The sequence below is a fragment of the Pterocles gutturalis genome, unplaced genomic scaffold (assembly GCF_000699245.1).
Source record: "Pterocles gutturalis isolate BGI_N339 unplaced genomic scaffold, ASM69924v1 scaffold50747, whole genome shotgun sequence".
Classification (NCBI taxonomy): Eukaryota; Metazoa; Chordata; class Aves; order Pterocliformes; family Pteroclidae; genus Pterocles; species Pterocles gutturalis.
The window spans coordinates 1-13,253 of NW_010109603.1; the positions used below are offsets into that span (position 1 = coordinate 1).

The 13,253-nt window shown below is 41.6% G+C and overlaps 1 protein-coding gene across 1 annotated transcript; it reads left to right on the plus strand.

The window, feature by feature from the left end:
• Nucleotides 1–290: 290 nt before the first annotated feature.
• Nucleotides 291–5,226, plus strand: LOC104461424 (protein FAM133-like; the record flags this gene model as incomplete). The annotated part of the gene is made up of 6 exons (XM_010073027.1): nt 291–362; nt 612–746; nt 2,128–2,180; nt 2,794–2,877; nt 3,113–3,205; nt 4,682–5,226. Coding segments are annotated over 6 exons (488 nt in total), but the record flags the coding sequence as incomplete, so codon positions are not given.
• Between the last annotated feature and the right edge of the window lie 8,027 nt (nt 5,227–13,253).

Consider the following 13,253-nt stretch of genomic DNA (forward strand, 5'->3'; position numbering starts at 1 on the left):
GAGGGCACCCGCGGCTGGAGCCTGTCACCCGCCGCTGCCCTGCGAAAACCCCTGCAGCTGTGCTGAGGGCAGGTCCAGCGAAGGTGAGGCGAAAGCGGGGTGTTGGCCTCGGGTTCCCGGTGGAAGAGGACGCGAGCCTGAGCTGCGCTTCCCCGCAGGGCGCTGCAGTTGGACAGGAGCAGCGTGGGGCCGCGCTCGCTGCTTTCCCCTCTCTCTGCACTGCGCGTGGGTTTTTTCTCCCAAGGTATTTTGGAAATTGTGTTATTGAATGTGGTGTTGTCTGTCACTAGATATGGATAGCAGGAAGGATGAAAAAAGTAGGACACTCTCTGCAGCTTCACAAGAAGAGCTGAAAGTGGAAGGTAGGCACTGCTGGTCAATTTCAGTGGCTGTGGGGCGGGGTGTGTTATCCTGTGTGTCAGTCACCATGTGTGACCCTGGTGTTGAGCACTGTCACTTGCTAGTGGTAATAAATCATGGGATGCTGGAAGAGGTGGGAAACAAAAACATCCTCAAAATGGGGTTTTGTTGTGTTTAAGGTCTGTGAAGAGTCATTTTTGTATACTGTATTTACTAACACGCTTGTCACTGTTGCCTTGTGTTATCGTAAGGAAAAGAAAAGAGGAAACGAAAACGCAGTAGAAGCAGATCGTCATCCGTTTCATCCACATCGTCTTCTAGCACTACATCCACTTCTTCCTCCTCGTCACGCTCATCATCAAGGTCATCTTCTTCAAGTAGCAGAGGTGAGCTACCTGCATGTGTACACGTGATGTTTGCCAGATTTGATAGCACTCTTAGAAGCATGTAAAGCTTATTTTAAACGTGGCTAAACTACCACAAAGTGACAATGTAGAATACCAATACTGCGTGTGTTTCTCTCATTACCTTTCCTGTTGTTCTGTTAAGGTACCTCCTTACACACAGTATGCAACATTCCTGTGTTAAATAGCCTAGAAATTTGAATAGTTCTTCTAGGTTTTGTGGTTGTGAGAACCATGGCTAGGATGGTGGGACTGAGTCTGGAAGAGATGTGGGCAAAGGAGTAAAACTAAGCAAGTGGCTGTTCACCACAGTGTACTGATTTTCAGAGTCTGGAGGGAAACCCAGTGTTCTTGAATGTACCCCTTTCCTGATCTTTTCAAACATTTGTAAAAGCCCTCTGGCCAGGTATACATTGGACTATGCATTGGACAGGTATATATTGGACTAAGCACCCACAACAATCCGTTGGTACCAAGAGACTCCATGTGGTGATGGAATTACCGTTCTCATCATTTCTTCTGATATACATGTGCTGGATTTGTCATTAGGAGGCCAAAAGAAGATTGCTTGGGCAGCCTTACCTTAGACTTTTCTACCTTTTGAGTCTGGCTGTGCTTTGGTATATTCCTATAACATTATCTTTTGCTTGGAATTTATTGTAAAGAAACTGAAGAGCTGATAACTTGAAGGCAGTCTGTTGGAAGTCTAGTAAGATGTTTCACAATCTCTATAGGTTTGCAGTCCCATAGTCAGGTGCTTCAAAATTAAGTTCTTGGCATACCAGTCACAATGTTTGCTTTAAAATCTATGATAGGTTTATAAAACTTGTGAGTTTCTGCTTTACAAAATTTACTAAAAACCTTGAAGTTAGAAGGTGAGTTGAGTAAGTAGGAAAAGTTTGTCATTTGCCTTGAACAGTGATAGTATTTTCAGGGTTTTGTCAGCCCCAACTGTACTTCTTGTTGCTGCCTTTGTGAGTCAGGGACTGTCGTGATTTAATCCCAGCTGGCAACTAAGCACCAACTCTATCCCAGCCAAAACCAGCACAGATTCCTGGCTATAAACCAGATATTTGCAATCTGTTGAGCACAGCTGCAGAAAGAGGAGAGAAATATTGTCTCTAATAATACATTGGTATAAGTAATTACTGAGTAAATCAGGTATTTTTCAGTTTCCATGTTAGACCAGTAAGTGGCAGTAAGTTAGTGTTGCTTTTCTCAGTTAGTTTCAACCAGCATTAACATATATAGCTCAATTAAATCACATTCTTCCTATGTTTTACATTTCTATATGCGTTGTCTATACAACCAAGTGCCCTTTTCAGAATGCTAAACTTACAGGGTTTTGTTTGGGTTTTTTTAGATTCTCCTAAGTCTAAATCTAAGAAAAGGAAAAAAGAAAAACACAACAAAAAGGTAAACATTTACTAAAAGAAATAAATAGTTAACAAACGAAATAGTTCTTCATATTTCAATAACCTTCAGTGTCATGTAAAATGTAATGCTTTTGTCTATGGCTACGTAAATCTGAATCATGCTTTTAGGGTTACAGCAGATGAGCTGACAGATTGGTATATACCTGACTGTATACTAAAGGAGAAATAATTTAAAAGTTCTTTTTGCCAGTTGTTGCTGGTCCAGTAGTCTGTGAAGAAGAGTGAAGTGGAGAATCTTGATAACTGCATAGTTTCTGTTAGAAGAAGCTATTTATAGTAGTGAGAGAGCATAGTAGATTCTTGCTGTTGTAGTTATTTTTTTGTTTTGTTAGGACCTTCTGTTCAGTGATTTTTATATATTGGGGTTACATTAAAAGAGAGTGAATCGGGGATCAGACCATTTCTGTTTCTCAGGATCTCAAGGGTCGCTAACCCTGCTGTATTACTTTCTGCATGCTTCGGTAGTACCTGTTCAGCAGTGGTAAGGGCAAACAGTGGTGGCTGTCTTGACTAGCCAGGGTGTTAAGAGCTACTTGTGGGTTTCCTTTTTTTGCCCTTGTGAATCTGTAAGCATAAGAGTCTTATACTTGTAGAAAAGGAAAAAAGAGAACAAAATGAAGAAAAAGAAAGAAAAGAAGAAAAAGAAAGAAAAAACAGGACCTGTGCAGCTTTCCAAGGTATGCTTGTGTGAGTCTGAAGTCCTGTTGTATTTCTGATCTAAACACTTAATCTGTTCTGTCATTAAAATGTTTATGACACCACCAGTTTTGTCATCAGCAAATACAAACCTATCTCTATTGTTTTGGGCAGTTAGGAAGTATAAAAGATTGTTGTTTGTAATTTTATTTAAGATTTGTAACATTACAAAATAAAGCAAAGCTTATATCTTTCTAATGTGTGATCTCATTTTAGTTCTTTAAAAATAAAAAGAAGAATGAAAACTATAGCATGATAACTGGAAAGAAAATTAAGATGAGAATAAAGAAGACTAAGAAGGATAAAGAGGTAAGAGTTAAAATAGTGTATATATCCTTAAGGGAAAATACTGTATCTTTTAATGTTTTTCTAATAGTCTTTTGTAGAAGGGTAGATCTTACAGTTAGGAGTTGTAAATTGAGTGTAGCTTTTAGTGTGGCTATGATGCCATCTGAGAAATCTGAATTAATTCTTTTGGCAGGTTTTGCATTATGAGTGGGCTTGGAATACTCAGGCATGAGTAGATAAACCAAAGGATGTTTGTGCGGGTTCTTAAAATTTCAGTCTGTCAGGTTTAGTTGATTTGTGGCTTTCTCTGTTGATTGAATTTGCACTGGTTTTAATTGTCCTCATCTTCTCCCAGTCTCTTGTGATCAGTTGTGGTAATTGCTGCTTTACTGTATTTTTCTAATGCACGTGAGGCTAGCCATTATTTGGAGAGGCATTAAAAAAAGATAGTAGTATTAGGACCATGTGCTCATGCATTCTCTCAAAGCAGTCAAATGTTTTTGCTGAAGTACCCAGGGAAATATGAACAGCATTTAAATAAAGCATCAGCACTTAAATAATATGTTCACTCTCTTCAGCAGTTTCTACACCTTAGAGTGATCTGCAGAGGGCTTGTGGTACTAGTCAGTACGTGCTAAAAGTGTTACTCTACTGAGGTATCCAGTTTGGCAGATTCTGATTCAGCCATAGCATTTCCTTCTATAGCTACCAAAGCAGACCTGAAGCATTTCACATTAAATTTGATCAAAAATACATTGTCTTCTTTCTGTAGCATGGAAGCTTGTGTTAAATTATGCTGAATGCTTGCTAGCCTTATCCCAGTAACCTGCCTCTTATAGTATTTGGTGTCAATATTTGGTGTTGGTCCTTTTTTGTGTGGTGTCCGTGGTCATGAGCATGCTGAATTGAACAACATCCATTCTTCACAATATTTTAAGATTCAATAATTGTTTTATAAATTGTGATTTTAAAAACGCTGGAAACAAGTGTTTTGGCTGTTCCCGGCATCTCTTATGTAAAGAAAGAACCTAAATTGATGGTTCCGTTCTGTTCCCTTTCTGCTGCAAGCTGCTGCTTATGCACAGAAAAAAATGGTACTTCCCAAAGCGCAAGACTTGCAGTGTTTGCAGTGAAACTTGCCTCAGACACCAGAGAATTGCATCTGTTCTGCTTGTGAGTTCCCTCCTGAGCAAGCTATGAGCTACATGAGGACAACCCAACAAACCCTCTACGGGGAGCCACTTAGAAAATGTATTATGAAATAGTGACAGTGACAGCTTGTCTCCTATAGCCTCTCACCTGAGTACCCATTGCCTTGCCCTTCCTCCAGGCACTCACACCTAACTGGTAGCTAGTCGTCTCCAGCTGTCTGAATGTGGCAGCGTTTGTTGTGCAGCATGCTGAGGTGTGAAAGCCCCACAGAAAGCAGGGTTATGCAGCCTTGGTCCACTGAGTACAGGTCTGTTAAACCACTGCCTCTGCTTTTCTGCTCTACAGAGAGACCGGAACCGTGCAGAACTCCTTGAATTTCTGAACTCTGCCTTATAATGGGAAGAATGCTGGCTGAGGACTTCTAAATATGCCAAGCCAATGATCATCACGCCTAGTAAAACACTAAAAGGAAACTCAGGGAAAAGGACATTAAGTTTGACAAGACCAGACTCTCCTGTTGAGAAGACAATCGGGATGTCCTTTTTTCATGGCAAAATGAAGAGTAACTGATTACTTGTTAATGAAGATCCGTATCCTCCTTTTGAGATCCTAAGGTAATAGCCAGGCTGTGGTGTTTTAGAAGAGCCTAGAAGTGTGTTGTTGACAATGACACACTGAAGTCCAACAATGTAATTCTATCCTAACTGCATGCAGAACGCACTCTTCATTTCAAGTGTCTTAATGTTTCTAGTAGTTTCAGCAAAGCAAAGTATTTGTAAATGTCTATTTGAAAGATGAGGCGTTTCTATATGTATATTTTTTCCAGTAGTGGTTTTACTTGTCATAAAGAGCAAGTTGACCTTTGTAAATAGAACATGCTTTTACATAAATGATTTATTGACAGTTCATTATTTTCTTTCAGAGTTTGAGATATGATCTTTCTCTGGACAGAGAGATTGCTGTCTCTCATTGGAAAGTGTAACAGTGAAATACTCTAGAGCAATGATGGTAGCTGAATTATTTTTATTCTAGAATAGAAGCAGTGATGGTCTCTGGTTTTGTTTGTTTATCTGGATCAGCTGTTCAAAGGCAGCTCACAATAGATAGTGTACCTCCCACATCTGGAATCGCAATTCCTAGACCTAGAGAGCTGTAGGAATGGTGCAGAGGCAGGCAGTGATGGTGACCCTCCAGGTGTGTTGACAGTCCACTGTGAGATGAGGCAGGTCTGGATATGCAGCTGGACCCCAGCATAACTTGTGTGTGTGTTAGCTGTGGTAGTTTGCTTGACTTCTGGTTATCCATCAGGCCCTTGTATACGTAACTCTGATGTGGGCATTTTACCTGAATCCCTTGTGTAGCAAGTGCTCCTCAGGAACCACAGTTTGGGAATGCCTGAAAAAAGGGGTCAAGGGTAGTTGACTTTGACAAGAGTATCAGGTGTACAGTGGTGGTCAGAGTGTGGGGAGTTCATTAAAGATCAAACAAATGGAAAACTCTTTGCTTCTGTGTCTGCCATGATGTTTTAAGTAAATGTGAAGATTTGTACCATTACTCAAGGGATAATTTTAAAACTGTTTTGATGTGTGAAACCACCTGAAGGTGCTAGAATCCTGTCTCTTCCTTAGGTTTTTCTTTTTGTTGTTGTGAAACATTTTGCAATTGTTGCAGAGATGTAACTCTTTAGAGACTAAAGAGTGATCCAGAAGAGCAAGTCCTTACATTCTTGTGAGCATAGGACATGAAGACAAAAAAGAGATGGAATTTCCTTGACTTTTAACCTGGTGATGGAAGCTTTTTTTTTTTTTTTTGAAGCACTGTTCTGAAATGTCAGTAGGGGAAAAACAAACAAACAAACAAAACCACCCTCCTTTTTTTCATTGGGATCGTGCTTTGATTTATGCTACTTTGGTATGTTCTAGCTAGCGATGCCAAAGCGTCTTGCCCGGATAAGCAGCTTGTATCTCTGGACTTTTCTTAACAAGGTTAATCCCAAACACACTCTTAGAAGACACTAACGTCCTTGCCATTCCCTAGGTTATATTTTATGCAAAGATAGTATCATTTCCAGAAAATGTAGGGAGGGAACGAAAAAGTAGACATTCGGAAGATAGAAAGCAAATAGGAATGGGAAAGACTGCATTGGTTGGAAGGTTCAGACTTAGCTGAAATAATTTTTTTGCCTTATTCAAGATCAGTCAAGAACATAAGAACTCCTTCCCTGTTCCATAGTAGTATGGAAAAGGCAAAGGGCCTTTAGTAATATGATGTGTCTGTTCCTCTTTTAGGGTTTTGATAGTTGCCAACTCTGACTGTACAAAAAAGTCAGACCACTTTTTATTTTTAAAAAAAAAAACCAACTTTTTTTCTGTTTCAGGACAGAGGAATTTTTCCTGTTCAGTTTTGACATGCTGGATATGCTTTGGTGATACTTTAAAGTACTTCTGTGCCAGCATATACTTCTAAGCTATTATTTCTCTTAGAAAGCCAAGCTACTTAAGTTCTTTGGCAGTGATTCAGTTTTATTCTCTCCTGCCCAGTCAGTTATAAATGCTGCGTGAAACTTCCCAGCAGCTGTTACTTTTTATAAACCTCCTTTTCTTTCCTACCCATCTCCATGTAGATTCTTGGATTTCTAAAGAGGTTTGAGTTCATGTTGCATCCTTTCCCCGTCTTTCCCCACAAGCACTGAGATCATGTGCATCTTCTTGGGACTGAGTATCTTTGAGGCTGCTGTTTGGAGCTGGCCAACAGACTCCAGTCTCCCTAGTGAGCAAAGGCCCCTACAGCCAGAGTAATTCTCCATGCCTTGCTGCCTCAAGAAGTAAGTTAATTTTGTTGACCTCTTCACTAGAGCATAGCTTCTTAATACTGCTTCAGATTACTGTTGTGACAGCTGAACCAAAGACTGAACCAGATGTGAAGGTTATTACAGTAAGGTAAGTGATGGAGAGGAATGTGATGAAATACAGGTTGAGAAATTTGCATGAGGGAAATCTGAAGCAGTGTGGGATGTCGACCTGATATGCAAATGGCTGATAAAGAGCCTTGCTACCAGGTCTCTAAAATGTGCATATCATGGGGGAAGATGAAGGCTGGAACAAGAGAACAATAAATAGAAAAGGTATGAGGTAGGGATGGAGAGAGACAGCTGCTGTCAGACTCATAGAGTGGGGCAGAGGTCAGGTGATAAGGAAGGGGCTGCAGAAGCTTATCTGGCTGGACAAGTTGAAATTCCAGCTAAAATGCTGAATAATAGAAGTCTTTCAGATGTGAAACCTACTTTTGTGTGTGTGTGAGACAGTCTTCTGTATCACACCCACCTTCTGTGTCCCTGCACTGTTCGCCATCTGGGAATCATGCAGAACTCACCTGAATGTTTTTAACAACAGGAATTCCAGAAACACAAGTCACTAGGGTGGAAATGAGGGGAAGGATATATTCTCTGAGCTGCTGCTGCAATGCTCATCCTCCTTGGCACCATTCTTTCGAGGTATTCTATGCCTTTTACAAGAAGTTGTGCCACAAGCAGCAGAATTGGTAAGACTTGGTCCCTCAGGATTTGTGCCTGTTGCTCTTTTTAAGCCCTTGCTGGCACACTGGTCCTACCTCCCGCTTGTGGGCTGTAGTTAGGCAGGCATAAATGTAAAATGGCTGTGTGGTTTTCATTGGTCCCGTGGTGGAGGGACCATCTGGACCTCCTGGGTCTAGTGACTAATTGTCGTGAAGCAGGAAAGGGACCAGGTATTTCTAAAGATCTCTCCACAACTGATACAGCTCTAGTAGTCCCAAAAGTTATTGGAAGGGGATGGAGCACAGTTATGTAAGTTTCTTTTCTTATACAAGGCAAATGGGCAAAAACCCAACCATGAAAGAGTGGTTGATGCAAGTAATTAAGTGATTCAGCCAGTTCTCACAGGCAATGTAATTCTTTGTTACTCTTGTTTCCTTCATGATTTGCCTAAACTTGACTTCTTTGCCTGTGCAAAAAATGTACAGGAGATCAAGATGAGAAAATACTTATAATTACCACTTTGTCTTGGAAGTACTTGCCTCCACTGAACCAAGATGTGTCATCCTGCAGTGCTGAGCAGGACCTGCAATTTTGATACCTGTTCAGTATTCAGTATGGTTAAACTTAAGCAAGTTGTGCTGTTTTGATGTATTTGGATGTTTGATGCTGCAGGAATGTATAAGCTTCCCAGTCATCCTCTACAGCGGATAAAACTGAGTGAGGTCTATATGCAGGTGAAAAGCAGAGGTCAAGAGAGGCTGAAGTAACTTGCCCTGGGGTTGCCTGCTGAGGTGCGGGTGGGGGCCGTGACCACTGGATGGAGCTCTGATATGCTTTGTTGCACGTGTTAAACGTACTCCTTGTCTTTGCTGTGCCTATTTAGAAACAACTTTCCTAAGTTCTTGTTCAACTCCCAAGGTTGAGAGCTTCACTTTCATTTGGGCACTTCTTGAAATGGCTGGATTTAAAGTGGTGATGGGTTCTCCTGAAAGACGTGATGTCCTGGGCACACCTCAAAATCCTCCGGTCTGCTATTTGGTTGTATTTGAAGCTGTAGGGTGATAAGCTTTAGAGGAGCTGCTTCTTAAAATTGTTGGCAAATACCCAACCTTCTGTTTCCATCTCTGGACAAAATTAATCATCAAAATTGCTGTCCAGTGCAGAGATTGTGATTTATTTGGCTGTTGACAGCAGGTATTTTTCTCCTGCCTGTTCAGTTTTGGTCTTAAATTGTGAAACATTGTATGAAACATCTACTGTTTTCTGAGGGGAGAGCAAGACATGGTGCTGAGGGTTCTTAGGAAGGAAGTTTTGAGCTTTTTCAAGCAGTGTGAAGAACATCATGAATACCTAGGCTGGTAAGTGTACATCCGTCACAGAGGCACAATGTTTAAAATGGTAACTGTTCTCATACCAGCATGCTGGCCACTGCTGCTGTCTTCCGATAAGGTGCTAAACACTACAGCTAACTTAAGTTGTGTTTATTTTGGTCTCCATTTGTGAGCTGTTCTCTGAGTCACAGTGGTGTGAAAGAAAGGGTAGCACGAGAGCGAGGAATCTGTATCTGTCAGGAGAGGAGGCCTGGTTTGAAAGTTGCTGCCTGTTTCCTGGTTAATCAGTGCTGGGAAATCCGCCGGCAGGTGGCATTACTGTTCAGCTGGGCTGTCACAGAACTTCATTTACTTTTTTTTTTCCACCTTTGGACATTGGCTTTGCACTTTTTTATTCTGAAACCTTGTAATTAGCCTGCAAAGATCCAATTATGTGGTGTTTATGGGGAACATTTTTTACTGCTGTCCTATGAATTTAATCCTGTCTTTTTTCATTTCTTGCTCTTGGTTGTGCTGTGGACAGTCTCTCCTGCTGGTGCTTGTGTGCTAAAGGCAGAAAGAAGTTTTTAGCTTCAAAGTAGTTGAATGCAACAGGAGCAAGTTGCTGAGAGCCAGTAGGGACCTGGAAGGACCAGGTGTTCTTGCACTGTCCGTCTACCTGGGCCTGCTGAGTTCTTCAGAAACTACACCCTGCTCTTCTCCATCTTGTAAATAGCTTCAGACCTCCAGTGCCAGAATATAGTGAAATATTCTTCAGGTATTTTTTTCTCTGTCACTGCTTCATACCACATCTGGTTCTTTAAATAGTCCTCAGACTAAATCAGGTGTAATCTGTTTTTTTTTCAGTAACCTGCCACTGCAGAGAATAAGGGTGGGAAAGGTACTGCACATGGACTGTGACCTGATAGAGGCCTCTGAGAATATGTCATTATGATCACTAAACAGATGTAACAGTAATTACATTCTGAGAGTACATACTCTGATGTTGAAAACACACATGCCCTTTCCCACACTTCTGCAGTATCTACTAGTGGGTCAGGTTAGGTTTATTTGGTAGAGGCAAAATGTAATTGTGGCTAAAATACAGAGGTGAAATGCTATAATCTGGTTGTCTAGCCAAGACCCTAGGTATTTATAATTTTATGAAGTGTACAGTATACACAGATGACCATAAATCACCACATAATTCACTCTGCTTCTTGTAGCCCTTTTCTCACCTTTCTGTCATTTTTATTAAGGTCTCATATTGCAAAGATTTTCCCTTAGAGTGAGAATATCTTTGTGCAGCAACTGCACAGAAAATAAATGACGGTCAGTGGGAGACCTAAGTCTGAGACCCAACTCTCAGGGCCAGCACAGTATATTTCTGATGTAAGCCAGCTTGAAACGTGGCTTGTCTGATCATACAAAAGGAACAAGAGGTCCCTTGTGCTGACAGCCCACAGCATGGACAGCAGGACCAGGGAAAGGCAGGCACTGAGATTATGATGTCTCTGCCTGGCACAAGTGGGTGGAACTGAGGGAGGCTTAATTAGCCCCTCATGAGAAGCACTGGACTGCGTGACTCAGAAAGGCTTTCAGTCATGCAGTCCAGTGCTTCTCAAACTGCTTTTTGGGAAAAACTACAGCGCAACGTCCTTTATCAGGGTCGTGTAGCAGAACACAGGAATATCAGCGCGACCATCCAGTCAAGGCCTAGCAATCTATAGTTTTCCTCCTGGGAAAGGCCTATAGCAATGTTTTGGGGAAGTAGTGTAAGCAACAACACGGAGATCTGTTTGTCCACAGCTTCTGGCAAGGAGTGGCTTAAGCCCTGTGCTGTAGGCTGCATCCTGACCATGGTGGTTTACTAACCCTCTGAACACATGTAGTCCCCTTTTGGAACCACTCATCTGTCTGATCTCCAGAATGTGCTGAGCAATGCAATCCATACTTCAGTAATACTTACTTCCTTTTGTGTAACATATGCATGCTTTGCATGTACGATGCTTAGCACAGGGAGCCCTGAGCCATCTGGGGCCATCTGCTAATAATAATAAGGTTCAAGTACCCAGGATCGGGTACAGAATCAACAGGAGTGACTCAAAAGTATCTGGAGACAAAATATCCATTTTATCACTCATAACTTCTCATTTCATGGTAATACTTGTTACTGTGAGACGTGCTTAGAAGCATGTTGATGAAGACCTCAATTCAAGGCTGTATCTGTAAACCACTTAGCTTCAGAGAATTTCAGACCTTTGCAGTTGTTTAATCCTGGTTATTTGTCACCTTAAATCTTGGGATCTGTTTGTAGACGTAGTGAGATAGAAGGCAGACAACTGCATTTGTAGCCTGTAGAGAGAGGATGGGTTTTTTTGTTTAGATCAGATTCCTTTACCATTCTTGCTTTCTTCCTTTGATATATACACAGTGCACAGTAGGGCAGTGGAGCAGCTATTGTGTTTGGCTAGATGTGGACAGATTATATTTTAGGAGATCTTTAATTAAAGACAACAAGTACTAAAAATTGTTTTGTATTTCACAGCTTTGTTTTAATTCTCTGAGGTTCTGTGATGAAATGTGTAAACAGTGCAATCTCAGCAGACAGGTATTTCCTGCGAAGCTTACTCCAGTTCCCCACAGCATGATAGCTGTCTGAAGTATATGCTGATATGGGTGAGGAACGTCACCTCCTGCACACCTTTGCTGGCTACCACAGCCTGTGGGCCAAGCTCAACTGCAGAAACCATAGAAGCAGGGCTGCACAGTCTCTCTCAGGTGAGCAGTGACTCTGAGGAGTGCTAGCCCCTTGAAGCTGAGCAGTGCAGCTGAGCCGCTATAGAGGTGTTAGAACGTATAGGAAGTCTAGGACTGCTTTTTCCTGGGTGTAAAAATGTCCCTTGGACATTTAACAGTATCAGTAATGGAGCAACAGCAATCCTCTGAGCTGATACCAAAATCCTTGCTCAGTTTTGAGAGAATGATTGAGGATTTAGAATGATTCTTGTTCAGTTCACTTGTTTGTTAATGATGTTGTGCTGCTATTTCACTTCTTAAAGAATTAAGACACTGGACTAGCAATCAGGAAGGGCTAAGAACAGATCGGAGGGTCTCATTAGGACTCTTTAGAAATGTTTTGGTTTGGTGTTTTGTTTTCTTTTTTCTCCGCTAGCAAGTAGTGCAGCCCAGGAGGAGGAGAGCTGTGAAGTCAGACAGTTGTCAGTGAGGACCAGATGTTCACACCATACAAGTTTCGTGAGGGTTTACTTCAGGACAGTGTTAGTCCAGCTTTATGATCTGTGAGCCAGCTACAAGGGATCATTTGGGTTAGCTTAATCAAAAGTTTGCCCACTGTGCCTCCCCACTACCATCGACCAAAGCACAGTAGGTGGACACAATCAGGAGTTGTGTGCTCCTGCTTTGAACTAAGATGCTAATGTAGCCACACAAAATGTGGAATTAGGACAAGGCAAACATGAGCAGGTAGCTGTTGCTGCATGCTGTGACCAAAGGCTCATTTATGGTTCAGTCTATAGCATTCCTAAGAAAAATAAGCACCACAAGCACAGTGCAGCAATCGTGCATCCTGACCACCTCCACAGCTCTGCTTCAGTATCTGCTGGTGCACACACAATGCAGAGGGTCACAGTTGGTCTCCAAGCAGCTGGCTACAGGCAAACATGGTGCTACTTCTCTACCTTTAAGAATGCTAGGTAGCATATAGTAAGAATAGAAAATTCATAGCTTGATACCTGAATATCCCTTTATCATCAGATACTATTGTGAGCCCAGTGTAACTTGCAGAAGAAGTGCAGGGAGAATGAAACTGTTTAAAAGTTTAGATTACAGTTTACTGTGGAAATAGAAGTGATAGATCAGTTGAGACAAAACATCTGTTGCAGGCACTGCCACAGCCTGGCGTCCAGAATATACATGGCTTTGACCAAAAGTCAGAATTGTCTCCCTTTGCTGACTGTTAAGTGACAATGGTATCTGCTAGCTGGAGGTTATTAATGAAAGACACAGTATGATCACAGGCTGCTGTGATAGTATGAACACCCTTCAGGTGCTTTCCTTGCCCTTGCTTATT